General features: G+C 35.6%; 1 protein-coding gene across 1 annotated transcript; it reads left to right on the top strand.

The window, feature by feature from the left end:
• The first annotated feature begins 10,352 nt into the window (after positions 1–10,352).
• Positions 10,353–11,114, top strand: LOC130743941 (uncharacterized). Its single transcript, XM_057596151.1, has one exon. The coding sequence runs from the start codon at positions 10,353–10,355 to the stop codon at positions 11,112–11,114; it is 762 nt and encodes a 253-aa protein (XP_057452134.1).
• The last annotated feature ends 3,924 nt before the right edge of the window (positions 11,115–15,038 follow it).

Below are 15,038 nucleotides of genomic sequence, written 5' to 3'. Positions count from 1 at the left end.
GAATCTTCACCACAGTTTCTTTGAGAATACTTTGCTGCATATTTTAGTTTAAATTTTGAAGAACTAAATTTCAAAAAGTTGTTGTTTATGTAAAAATTGATTTTGGTTGCTTGGATAATTACAAAGCATTAACTTGTGCAATTGATTTTTGAAATGTCAAATTATTATGAACACTTAGGCTTAATTAATTTATAGCCTTAGAATACCAGAGAAAATAGGTCAATCTCATATGAAGGAGCCATGTTTTCCCATATTAGCTTGATTTTCCTTAGATTCAAACCTTAAATCTATTTTTAGCCAAAACCTTAACAACTTCTGATCATTGCCATGATAAAAATGCTTCTGATACAAAATAGTAATTTGATTACTTATATTTTACATCATTGACAATTTGATAGCATAACTTTTGGTGTAATACGGGTATCTTTCACGGTAGACAATCATGTTCAACGAACCAAGAAAAAATTGGGTACTAAAACTAAAATTTACAAAAAAAAAAGCAGAATCAAAAGCCAGAATTCTTGTTTGGCAATTGAGCTAAAAATGGAGGTACGCTCGGATCTTGTACTACCCTCTCTTGAAACACCCCACAATCGTCCACCTTTTCCTGATGATAAGCATGATACTTTTAGACCTCCCCAAATACTTATATTTTGGCCTTGATTTTGAATCACATATACAACACAATGAAGATTTTTAATTTGATTCAATGATTCTCTTTGATTTGTCTCTTATAATGAATTTTGGGGTTATCATCATTGACTTGTTGTATTATTGTATGTAAGTTGCAACTGATTGCATCTTTTCCTTTGATGTCTTATCTATTTAGTGTGGTTGGAAGTTGGTTTGTGTAATTTTTGGCCGACTGTTTTTCCTATTTTTGGTAGTCACGAGTTCAATGAGTGTTTGTTAAATTGATATGTTGTACACAAATTTTTAGGTCACTTCTGCATGTTTTAGCCGGTGTTCCTAGAATCGAACCAGTCATTAAATTAGCGGAGGCAACGATATAAGGTTCAATGGTCGGATTGTGATTGAATTGTTAGTGTGTGTGTGTGTAATTGTATATATAATGAAAATACGATATAGCTTTTTAACCTTCAATAGGTCAGAAAATGAAATCATTAACCTTCATATATAGATTTTTATCATTTAACTCAAGGAATCATGTGCAAATAGGAAAATGGTTCTTCCTGTATGTTTATTCTTGCGATTCGTTTCATTAGAAATAGAATTTTTTTCTTCCTATTTATGAAACGCCAAAACTAAAAATAAAAAGATTTATCAAAACAACTTTTTATGTGAGCCAAGGAGCATAAAGCAAAAAAAACTACATCTATTCCTCATCGTAATTTCATCTAAGTTACTAGTTGTCAAGTCTTGGAAAAACAATGGAATTTTGGGTGGAGATTAAATAAGAGAAACCACCACTTGGTTGGCACTTGTACCGATTACTTTAATACATAGTGTAGTTTTGGGTTTGTATTTTCGACTCTTTTGGATTGAAGGTTTGTTTCTAGGTTGGGAAGAACATGATGAAGAAGAAGATGGTGGAAGGGAGAGAGACCATTTGACAAAGTTGTCGGAGCTCAACCTCCTTTGAGAACTAAAAGTGAGGTGTTTCCTAAAACAAAGGGATGTTATCCAGACTTTACTCCGATGAGAGACTAAAATCAAACTCACATATTAAATACAAACAAAAAACATAGTTAACCCTCTTTTTAAAAATAGAAGATACACTAAATTTCTCTCCATTTATTATATTTCATATTCTATCTTGTTTTGTGCAACTAGTTATCCATTGTTGCATTATCATCTCTACGACATTGAGCTTAATTTCTTCTTTTGTCTAAAGTTTCATTAGCTTAATATATTAGTATAAGAGATCATCCTAAAGAAACCTATGATATTTTTCCTTTCTAAAATTGGAAAGTGTGTGTATATATTACATCATAGTTAGAAAGAGTGAATCAAAAAATTGAACAAGTTCTCATTAATTTTACTAATTGTTACAACAACTTCACTCATGTATATGCTACAAGAGGAAGCTCACAAAAGAAGCAACCTAACTAACTATAACATAACAAATTTCTTATAGTATCAACTAACTATTAGTTATTACTATATTACTCCCCCACCCCACTCAAGCTTAATGAGGGTTGCCTGCAAGAGAATCTCGAACATGAAGCTTGGACTTAAGTTCCAAAACCTTGTAGGAGAGAGAACCTTGATGAGGTTAACAATGATATATTAACACAATAATTTTGTAATGAAAAACAAGTCCAACTCCATGTGTTTAGTGCAAGCATGAAGGACTAAATTATGGATAGAGAAGCAGTTCTTAGGTTGTCACAAAAAATAGTAGGAAGGGAGGGAGAGATCTATAACTCACTCAATTGGGTATGCAACCATAATATTTCAGTTGTAGCAATAGCTAAGCTATGATATTCTGCTTTTGTTGAAGACCTAGCCACAATTGTTTGCTTCTTCAATCACCAAGAAACCAAATTCGAGCCAAATAAATACATGCTCCTGATGTAGTCCTCATATCATCAGGATCAGAAGCCCAGTCAAGATCACAATAACAGAAGATAGAAAATGGTGTGTGAGGAAAAGTTGGACTAAGTTGAAGACCATTAGAAGTAGTACCACAGAGATACCGCAAAATGCGTTTTACGACTTTCCAGATGAGACTTTAGTGTTTGAGACATGTATTGACAAGCCTTATTCATGACATAACTCGATTTTGGCAGGTAGTGGCATACTGAAGTGCACCAATAATAGAGAGACAATGAGTAAGATCAGCAACAAGATCATCACCAATCTTGCTGAGTTTTTAGCCATCAATTGTAGGATTCAAATAGGCTTGTCCCCTTCATGTTAGTCTTAGAGAGAATATCTAAAACATACTTAGCTTGATTTAACAATAAGAGGTCATCATGAAGAGATTTAACCTCTATGCCTAGAAAATAACCAAGTGTGCCCAATATCTTGAGAGAAAATTGACCATTCAAGCTTTTGAATGAAAGAGGATTCATTTTTAATGATGATGATATCATCCACATAAACCAAGATGTAAATTACCAAAGTAGATTGAGAGAGAAAAAAAAGAGAAGGGTCACACTTGCTAGTGGTGAATCCCAGTTGAATTAAAATAGTTGTAAGTCTCTCAAACCATGCTCAAGTAGCTTGTTTAAAGCCATAAAGTATCTTATGAAGCTTACAAACGAAGGTCCTAACAGTGTCAAATCCTAGATGTTGTCGCATGTACACTTCTTATTTTAGAATTTCATTTGAAAAAGCATTATTAACATCCAACTGCGGTATAAATCATTGATGTTTCAAGTCAACATTACTCATTGCCATGATAAAAATATTTTGACACAAACTGATAATTTGATTACTTCAATTTCACACCACTAACAACTTGATAGCGTAATTTCGATTACGTTGATCATAAGGATCATATACATATATACGACTATATAATAAGCTCAACAATGAGTTGCAAGAGTACAATTTGTGCATGGAAGATGGCACCAAAATACATAAATTGTCTACCAAAACTAACATTAACAAAAATTAAAAGTAAAATTAGAAGCTAGAATCTAGTTTTTAATAGCTAATTTAGCTAGCTAAAAGTGTAGGTGCATTCGGGTCTTGTACCACCCTCTCTTACAACACCCCACAAACATCCACCCCATATTCTTGTAAAACTTGATGCTTTTAGCCAGAGACCTCCCAACATATTTTTCTTGTGGCCTTGAACCACATCTAAGACTCCTAGACATTGTATGTAGTAGCAGATATAGATTATTGTAATTAGAAACGTGAATAAGGTGAAATCAAAGTGAAGATACTTGATTAGAATCAATGTTTCTCATTTTGATTTGCTAATGGTCAAATAGGAATGGCACCAAGATATTCCCTTGTTGTATCTCCTGTAATTTGTCTCTTATATATATGTATATCAGTTGTAACAGATTACATCTTCTCTTTAATGTCTTGTTTGGTGTAGTGGTATTGTACGTGTTGCTGTATTTAGTGTGTTTGGACTTTGGAGGTTCCATTTTGGGTAATTTATGGCTGGCTATTCATTCTATTTTTGGTCATGACGAGTTCAAGGCGTGTTTGTCTAATAATACTAATGTAAAATCTCACGTGATGCATGCCACAATATTTTGTATGAATTAAACTGTAAAAAATATTTTGTAATTTCATAATCTTGAAACATATACAGAACAAAAAAAAATATATAATTGGTCTATGACATGTACAAGTGTTCTTCCCAATTATTAAACACAAAAAATTAAAATATAAGAAAATTTGCATGTGTTATATCTTACCATAAATCGTCAACATTACCAGCACCTAAATTCTAAAAAACAATGGATAATTTAGGTGGAGATGAAGTAAGAAAACCATCACTTGGTTGGTAGCAACAATACACTTATGTTAATTATTTTTGTTAAGATTGAAATAATAATGAGTAGTTGATTGGTACTTTATTATTAATTTAGAAGTATAATATTTATAGACTAGCAATATTTGAGTAGATTAAACATAATGAAATGATTTTCTAATAAAAAAGCATAATGATTTGGAATGATGTGCACAATTCTAAAGGACTCTCCAGCACGGTGGTGATGTGTTGACACGACGAAAGGAGGTACCTGCAAATACAATCTGGCGCTCAAGTCAATATGTGAGCATTATGGGAGAAGCTCAAAGTCATAGACGATCTATGAGGTAGAAAAATGAGTAATTCCTATGTAAATGAATGATCAAATCTATATTTATAGGTGTGGTAGTTGACATACTTAAGGCATTGAGCAATGATAAAGTATTTATGTAAGACTTTCGAGATGATGATGGCTTGAAGGCAACCTTACAATTGTCACATAGTATGTCGACTTCAATCTGATCGCTTGTAAGCTGGACGTGATGAACCCGCTTCTAGTTTTCTCGACTGGCCAAAATGTAGTCCACTTTGAGGTTGATCAAAGTAGCACAAGAAAGGGGGGTGGTTTTGAATTGTGTCCCACTTAAATCTTGATTTTCCAAACGATATAAAGATTTCTCATCTTCGTTGGTATCATTTGGTGCAGCGGAAGTTTAAGAGCATAAGAGTAGACGATACACACAGACATTGTATCCTGCTTCACCCCCAGAATGATAGGGCTACGTCCAGTCCTTGGCAGCACCAAGATTTCACTAACCACAAGTATCAAGGACTTATCCTTACAAGTATGCGACATGACTTCTCCCAATGAGTATTCTTGTACATGTCTCTCCAGGCATAACGAGGACTATTGTACATGCCTCTCCAGGAATAACGAGTATTCTTTTTCCACTACCTCTAGGAAAAACACAAGTATTATTTTCCCACTGCCTCTCCAGAAATTAGCGAGTATTCTTTCAGCACTGCCTCTCCAGGCATCTAGTATTAGACATGACTCCTCCCAACAAGTATTATTGTACATGCCTCTCCAGGCATAACGAGTATTCTTGTCCATGCCTCTCCAAGTATAACGAGTATTCTTGTACATGCCTCTCCAGGCATAACGAGTATTCTTTTGCCACTGCATCTCCAGGCATTGAGTATTAGAAAGGACTCCTTCATTACAAGTATTGTCCATGACTTCTCCCAAAACAATCTTTCTCAAGATTGCTTTTTTCTACTCTAAACTCTCTTCTTGAAAGAGAGATAGTAGATCAATTAAGTTCATGAATCATAATGGATTAAAGTTTGACTCTTAAGTGAATACTTTATGTTCAGTTACATGATAGAGATAGCAAAATTTGACTCTAAAGAATGTCTATAGTACATGTTGAAGCAGATGATGATATATGATATGATCAATTGAGATTCATCAATGATCTCTGATTGTTGAGATCTAAGGCTTCTTTTCATGCTTAAATGATTTGAGCATGAAGCTCAATCCATGTGAGCTTAAGCGCTACTTCTTCAAGTCTTCACTTCTTCCCTTTATACTCTTCAATCTTTTGGGAGTGAAAGATAGCCGTTGCGGTCCGTTAGAGCGTGTTGTTCACATAACTTCTAGGCGTTGGATCAAACTTTACAAAAGGTACTTTCGTCAGAGAGTGGTACAATTTGATTGAGACCTTATGCCGTAAAGATGTAATATATCTTGTAGCAGGTAACATAGGTCTAAGTTTCTATCCGTTGGTGTTGAGATATGGAAATCTGATAGTGACACCTAAGAGTTTTTATCTTTATCATAGCACTGTGTTAGATATTTGATTTTCAACTTGAATCTTCTGCACAAAGCTTTCTCGGCTTTATCTTCAATGGGAAGTTTGCTTGATTTGACTTTGTAGCTTGCTTGAGTAAGACCTTGATTCTTCTTCAAGTGATTTTTTCCATCTGTCGTCTTCATCCTTCTTCAGTTCTTCAGACGACGACCTTTCTTCACATGATTGATTCTCATTTAGATGATTCTTCTATTGAGCTCATATCATCATGCTTCTCTCTTGACATAGCAGTCTTCATATGATGATAAACATTGGTTGCCCTTGAAGCTCTGCTTGCATGATTTATCTCAGACAAGGCTCTTTCTTTAGCCATTTATCTTTTAGAATATTTGTCGGTTTGGCGCATGCTTCATACCTCTCATATGTTGGCCACTTATTCGTTGAGACTTTCAGCTTTGACCAATTTCTTCTTCAGAGATGAATTGTCTAGCTTGTCTATATTAGATAGATGCTTGAATACAAAGACAATAGACTTCACTCCATTCTATCAATTCTTTGATGAGAGAGAAAGAGGAAACTTTGATGTTGACATGTTGCACTAGTTTCCTTGGTCAGAGTGCTCTGTATAGTATCTCCTGATTTCCTAGCACTTGACTTTCTCCTCAAGAATGTCAGAGATATTTTCGTTTGAATATGACGCTCTTTTCTCTGAACATTGCTTTCCTTTGATCAGCCTTGAGATAGACTATGTAGTAGATGTTTGTACAATCTTCTCAACCGATCTGATGGCTTGGACAAATCTTGCATTGTATGTCCTTGAAGCTCTAAATCTTTCATGTGTAGCTCTGAAGCTTTTGATTATTTTCTACTTCTTCTTCTGATCAGACTATTCAGCAGATAAAGCATTTTGTTGCTTGTGTAGTCTTCCTTGATGCTTTGACTGACCTTCTTGAATTGACGATGAAGCATGTATGACTTTTCTTCTTTACTCTGTCGTCTACATTTGTACCTTTGTCCTTTGCTGACTCCTTTGACTTGACTTGTTCTCTTTCTGATGCTTCTTGTCTTCTCTCTCTTTTCTTTTCTTGAGTGTATCTTTTTTGTCTTTGTGTCATCCTCTTGCTTTGCTTCTCTAGTTGATATGTCTTGAATGGTGTGTTAGTAATTTCCTAAAAATGCAATTCACATGATATAAGCAATGAGTTCATTTACACTCTTGAAAATTGTTACCATTCAAAACATGATAGACGATACGATTGGTGTTTAAACTTAACACACCTAATTGTGGAACCTTTGGGTCGCCTCAAACGATATTGGGCTCAATAACCTTTTGGGTCGACTGAAACAGGAGCCCCCCTACATGGTATTTAATGTAATTCAATGTCAGGCCTTAACAAGTTTATTCAGTATGATATGTAAACATTATGAGATGAAAATCATATTTGAAATATTCAAGAAACACTTTCTTTGAACCAACTTTTTGGCCGAGATAAAATTCATTAACTTTACTCATTGCGGCTCAGTTCTTTTGAAAGTTTTTTGAATCTTGAAACGTCATAATTAATGAACAATCATATATTGCAGTTATGACTTAATCATAAAAACATGTAATAAAGTCGCAACTGTCAACATAGCCACTTTTTTCAAATCTCATGCTTTACTTTAGGTTTCATACTTGCTCGTCAATTATATTTATATTTTTAATATTGGAGAAAGAGCATTATGGAAAGTTTCTTCCTTTCATTCCCCCTTTTATAAATAATGTTCTTGAGGAAATCATTTCTTCACTTCAAAATTTTATAATCTCACTTTTTTCTTCTACGAAGAGTGCTTTTGAATTTTTCATTAGTAGACCATATGGCTCTTCTCGTTCAAAACTTTTAGAGTTTTCCTTTTACATGTATAAGTTCAAGTATAACCATTTCCTTTAAACTCTCTCTTCATTTTCCAATGGTTATAATTCGTTTAATAAGAGAAGATGAGAGTGAGAAAATCATTGAGGATATAACCGAAACCTATAATGTGCTATCAAACCTACTCATGTCCCTTTACAATTTATGAGGCATTTTCTCAGTTTAGGTGAGGAATTAATAGAAATAATCAAAGGCCTTAAGGGAACGGCAAGATTGGAGTAGCGATTTGAGTGATGATGTTTCCCCGTAAAGGACTTAACTGATCTCGTAATGACCCAAATCCCAATCCTTGCATATTTTTGAATTCACTTATGGTACTTCAATATTTATTATGAGTATGCTAATTATGTTGTATGCTTTTCTTTTAGACAGTTTACTTCAACATCTACAGATGTAAGTTATTTTCCAACATTAAATTGGACCAATTCAAGGAATGGAACTTGAGCTTATTCTAGGTTGTATGGATCTAGATATTGCAATGTGAAATGATAAGTCTGTTTCTCTTATGGAAGCAAGTTTCGTTAAAAAACTAATTGGAAGGGACTCTGAGAAGTAAAATCGTTCAAACTGTATGTGTTTCATGATAATCAAGCGCAACATTTCAACAACCTTTAGGGGTATGGTATCTGAAGGGACCACTTATGTTAAAGATTTCATTGTCGAACATGAAAAACGCTTGACAAAAAGCGATAAGGCATATATAAGTAAACTTCTACAACGTTTAATTTCCATGAAGTATAGAAGCAAAGGAAATACCAGAGAGTACATTATGGAAATGTCTCATATAGCCGCTAAACTTAAGGAACTAAAACTTGAGATATCTGAAGACCTCCTAGGGCATTTGATTTTAATCTTTCTCCGATGCAATTCAGTCATTCAAGGTAAATTATAATTGCTAAAATGAGAAATGAAATCTTAATGAGCTTATTCCATATCTTGTGCAAGTGGAGGAGAGATTTAGGCATGATAGCATTAAAGTAATAGTTTGGGAAGCACCTATAAGGAAAAGGGCATAAAGAGAAATAAATTGAGGCTGCTAAGGGTTTGAATTAGAAGAAATGATCTCGGACAATGATAAGTGCTTCTAATCTAAGAAAATTGGACATCATAAGAAAAATTGCACCAAGTACCATGCTTGGTGTGTAATCAAAGTTTCACCACTTGTTTTGGTGTGCTCTGAAGTTAATTTAGCTTCAGTACCTAGAAACACTTGGCGGTTAGATTCTAGTCCTACTACTCACATAAATGATTTTATGCAGGGTAACCTAAGCTACCGAGAGTCAATTGATGTTAAAGAGTAAAGACACATTTATATGAGAGACAACAAGTCGGTAGAAGTGGAAGCAATTGGTCATTTTAGATTATAATTTTTATTAGGAACTAGATATTATTTGGATTTAATAAATACTTTTGTGGTTGCGTCGTTTAGATTGAATTTAGTTTTTGTTTCTATATTAGATAAATTAGGTTGCTCTTGTTCTTTTAGAAACAATAAAATCGCATTATCTATGAATTCAAATGTGTTGGTACTAGTTCTGCTGCAAACGGACAATATGATTACTTCATTTGACACCACGAACAACTTGATACATAACTTTTGGTGTAACACATGCAGTTATCTTTTACATGAGGTAATCTTTGTTGGTGATTTTAGAATCATCAATGTATTTTAGTAGTAATGTGATCTACTATAGGCTGATGCAATTACGCATTAGGCTCGGAATCGAGTCAGGTTAGTGCGGAGTGCACGCTCGGTGAGCCAACGCATAATTGACCGCGAATACGAATCGGGGTCCAAGGGGCGGAGCCCCTGGCTGGGGTCCCGCTTGAACAGTTGTGACCCTAGTTTGAAATTGTTTGAACAATTGTGACTTTTCGGAACAATTGTGACTTTTCGGAACAATTGTGATCATTCGTGCAAACACAACCTTCTATATAAGGTTGCTTGCAGCCTAAGGAAAGATATACAGAAAACCAGAAAACAGAATTCTAAAACAGAAATTCGAACAACACAACATCTCTCTACTTTCTTAATCTGTTCTCTTGTGCCAAGAAACAGATTGATTGTCAAGCATTATCCCAACAAAGATTTCATGAACCCAGGCAATTATAGGGTCGAAATAATTTGTTCGGAAAGTGGACGCTCACGATTCTTGACTTTATCCAGGATTATCACAACCAGATTTCTAACAAACGAACAAATTATTTATTTTACTGATAATCATGGCTGGAGAAGGCGCTGTCAAGGAGATGACTACTAAGTTCGGGAAATTGGACAAGTTTCAAGGACAAGACTTCAGGCGTTGGCAGAAGAAGATGCATTTCTTGTTGACAACATTGAAGGTGGTATACGTTCTGTCTACACCGATTCCTGAACTTCTGGAGGAAGAAACTGTTGAAAATATAAGAAGCAGATCAAAGTGGGAGAATGACGACTACATATGCAGAGGACACATTCTTAACGGTATGTCTGATTCTTTATTCGATATTTATCAAAATGTGGAATCTGCAAAGGAATTGTCGGATTGTCTTGAAGCCAAGTACATGGGAGAGGACTCATCCAGTAAGAAGTTCTTGGTGACTGATTTCAACAATTACAAAATGGTTGAATCAAGGTCTGTCATGGAACAATACAATGAACTTCTACGAATTCTTGGACAATTCACACTGCACGGATTGAAGATGGATGAAACAATATCTGTCTCAAGTATCATAGACAAGTTGCCCCCTTCATGGAAGGATTTCAAACACAATTTGAAGCATGGAAAAGACGAACTGTCTTTGGTCCAACTTGGAAGTCACTTGCGCATAGAAGAATCTCTAAGAGCGCAGGAGAGTGACAAGGGAAAAGGAAAAGAAGTTGCTGGTCCCTCGGTTAATATGATCGAGGAGGGTAGTAAGAACAATAACAACAAAACAAAGGAAAGAAGCGTGCTTTCAAGAACAACAAAGGAAGTTTCGGTTCTAACAAGAAACCGAAACTAGAATGCTGGAAGTGTGGTAAGACAGGCCACTTCAAGAGGGATTGCCGTTCTGGAAAGAAGCATGATAACGCGAATGCAAGTGGTTCGGGAAAGGGGTCTAAGGACCAATCCCAAGAACAAGGATGATGCTATTGCGTGGTGGATTGATTCTAGCGCCACAACACATGTTTGCAAGGATCGTTTCTGGTTCAAGACTTTTGTTCCAGTGGAAGATGGATCTGTCCTCTACATGGGAGATCATCACTTTGATCCTGTTGAAGGCAAAGGAAGCGTGGTGTTAGAATTCAGTTCTGGAAAAACTATTACTTTGTTTAATGTTTTGTATGTTCCTAAACTACGTAAGAACTTAGTTTCTGGTCCTGTATTGAATAAGCTTGGATACAAGCAAGTGTATGAATCCGATAAATATGTATTATCAAAGTCTGGTGTGTTTGTAGGATTTGGATATTATAATAATGGTATGTTTATGTTGAATTTGAATGGAGTTCCTAATGATTCTGGTTCTATATTTATGTCTTCTTTGAATGTTACCAATTCATCTTTATGGCATGCTCGTCTAGGACATGTACACTATAAAAGAATGCTTGAAATGTCTAAAGATGATTTAATTCCTGTTTTTGATGGAAATATAGAAAAGTGTAAAACTTGCATGTTAACAAAGATCACTAGGCAACCTTTTAAAAGCATAACAAGGAAATCTGTCATACTTGAATTGATACATAGTGATTTATGTGATTTGCATGCTACTCCATCATTAGGACATAAAAAGTATCTTGTCACTTTCATAGATGATGCATCTAGATTCTATTATGTTTATTTGTTGCATTCTAAAGATGAAGCCTTAGATAAATTTAGAGTTTATAAAACTGAAGTTGAATTGCAACAGAATGTGATGATTAAAACATTACGTACGGATAGAGGTGGTGAATATTATGATCCTGAATTCTTTCAATCCGTAGGAATCATTCATGAGACTACGGCACCTTATACACCTCAACAAAATGGTGTGGCTGAAAGGAAGAATAGAGTTCTTAAAGAAATGGTGAACGCCATGTTATCCTATTCTGGTTTGAGTGAAGGGTTTTGGGGAGAATCCATGTTAACGGCTTGCTATTTGTTAAATAGGGTTCCTAATAAAAGGAACAAGACTACCCCATATGAACTTTGGTATAAGAAACGACCCAACTTAACATTTCTACGTGTTTGGGGTTGTAGGGCCGTGGTCAGACTCCCGGATCCTAAAAGGAAAACTTTGGGTGAAAAGGGTGTAGCTTGCATCTTCGTTGGATATGCTGAACATTCCAAAGCCTATAGGTTCTATGTTATAGAACCTAATGACTCGGTTTCTATTAACACAATTATAGAATCAAGAGATGCCATATTTGATGAGAATTGTTTCTCTTCTATACCTAGACCAAAGGACCTTATATCTAAGTCGGATGAACCCACAAAGGATGATCATTCAACTGATGTACCAAGTCAGACACTCGAACATCGGAAAAGCAAAAGAGCTAGAAAACCTAAATCTTATGGTTTGGATTTTCAATTATATTTAGTTGAGGGATCAAAGGATCAGATTGATAATCAATACTATTATTTCTATAGTATAGAGGAGGATCCAAGAACGTATGATGAAGCTGTGAAATCTCGAGATTCTGCTTTTTGGAAAGAAGCAATTGATGAAGAGATGAGTTCTATCATGGAAAATAATACTTGGGTATTATCTGATTTACCACCAGGTTGTAAACCATTGGGTTGCAAATGGATCTTCAAAAAGAAGATGAAAGTCGATGGTACAATTGACAAGTTTAAAGCTAGATTGGTAATCCAAGGCTTTAGACAGAAGGAAGGGATTGATTACTTCGATACCTATGCTCCAGTTGCTCGTATCACTACTATTAGATTGTTGATTGCTTTAGCGGCTATTCACAATCTAGTGATCCATCAAATGGATGTCAAAACAGCATTCCTGAATGGTGATTTGGAAGAAGAAGTGTATATGAAGCAACCTGAAGGATTTGTAATGCCTGGTAATGAGCATAAGGTGTGTAAGCTAGTTAAGTCGTTGTATGGGCTGAAACAAGCTCTGAAGCAATGGCATCAAAAATTTGATGAGGTTGTTTTGTCTAGTGGTTTTATTCTAAACCAAGCTGACAAATGTGTATATAGCAAATTTGATACATTCGGTAAAGGAGTCATTATTTGTCTATATGTGGATGACATGTTGATCTTTGGCACGGACCAAAATCAAGTTGATAAAACAAAGAATTTCTTGTCATCAAAGTTCTCCATGAAGGATATGGGAGAAGCGGATGTTATTCTTGGTATTAAGATTAAACGGGAGAATAAGGGGATTGTAATTACGCAATCTCATTACATTGAGAAAATACTCAAGAAGTTTAATCATGAAAGTTGTTCTCCGGTTAGTACTCCCATAGATCCGAGTGAAAAACTTATGCCAAATACAGGTAAACCTGTGGATCAGCTCGAATATTCAAGAGCTATAGGCTCTTTGATGTATGCTATGATTAGCACTAGACCGGATATTGCTTTTGCGGTTGGAAAGTTGAGCAGATTTACTAGTAATCCTAGTAGACATCATTGGCATGCGATAACTAGGGTATTCAAGTACTTGAAGGGTACTATGAATTATGGATTGTCATATGTGGGATTTCCTTCGGTATTAGAGGGTTATTCGGATGCTAGTTGGATAAATAATGTTGAAGACTCATCCTCTACAAGTGGTTGGGTGTTCTTGCTTGGGGGAGGTGTCATCTCGTGGGCTTCCAAGAAGCAAACATGTATAACTAGTTCTACAATGGAATCAGAGTTTGTGGCATTGGCTGCTGCTGGTAAAGAAGCGGAATGGCTAAGAAACTTGGTATATGAGATTCCATTATGGCCTAAACCGATATCACCAATTTCTATCCGTTGTGATAGTGCTGCCACATTGGCCAAGGCTTATAGTCAAATGTACAATGGAAAGTCTAGACACTTGGGTGTTAGACATAGTATGATTAGGGAATTAATCTTGAATGGGGTGATATCCATTGAGTTTGTTCGGCAACAGAACTTAGCTGACCACTTGACGAAGGGGTTAGCTAGAGACTTAGTGAAGAAGTCGGTAATTGGAATGGGATTAAAGTCCATTTAAATCTACTTCCTATGTTATACCCAATTCCCTTCTAATACAACGTTAGAAGCTGAATTCAATGTGGAAAGATCATAGTTAGAGATTGGAGCACTTGTGTTTATCTTCCCAAGGTATGTGCTCAGACTTGCAAGTGATGGCTAGGTTGAAGTATATCTTCTTAATGGTTCTTTTGGAAAATTGTAAATGCAGGTGCAAGATTAAAAGGATCACCTATGTAAGCATGAAGTTTTGCCGCTTCAAGAAGCTTGGACTTGGCTTCCTATATGCTTATTATTGGATAAGGACACATGGCTTGTAAAGTGTCAAGTATGAATAGTAGAGTGTTGTAGAAACATATGTGTACAGTATCTTTAGATATTCAAATGGGTTGACGGGTTCAATCTTTAAAGACACCCCGATTCTCGAGTATTTGGAATGTGTATTTGTACTAAAGTGGAAATTCAATCGCAAGATATTTTCATTTATGCATTTGTTTGATCGTTATATCTGTGTGTTATAAACTGAGTAGATCAAGGATTACGCTAAAATGGGGGGGATTTGTTGGTGATTTTAGAATCATCAATGTATTTTAGTAGTAATGTGATCTACTATAGGCTGATGCAATTACGCGTTAGGCTCGGAATCGAGTCAGGTTAGTGCGGAGTGCACGCTCGGTGAGCCAACGCATAATTGACCGCGAATACGAACCGGGGTCCAAGGGGCGGAGCCCCTGGCTGGGGTCCCGCTTGAACAGTTGTGACCCTAGTTTGAAATTGTTTGAACAAATGTGAC

This window comes from Lotus japonicus, chromosome 3 (genome assembly GCF_012489685.1).
Source record: "Lotus japonicus ecotype B-129 chromosome 3, LjGifu_v1.2".
Lineage (NCBI taxonomy): Eukaryota > Viridiplantae > Streptophyta > Magnoliopsida > Fabales > Fabaceae > Lotus > Lotus japonicus.
This window is presented reverse-complemented; position numbering and strand designations above follow the sequence as displayed.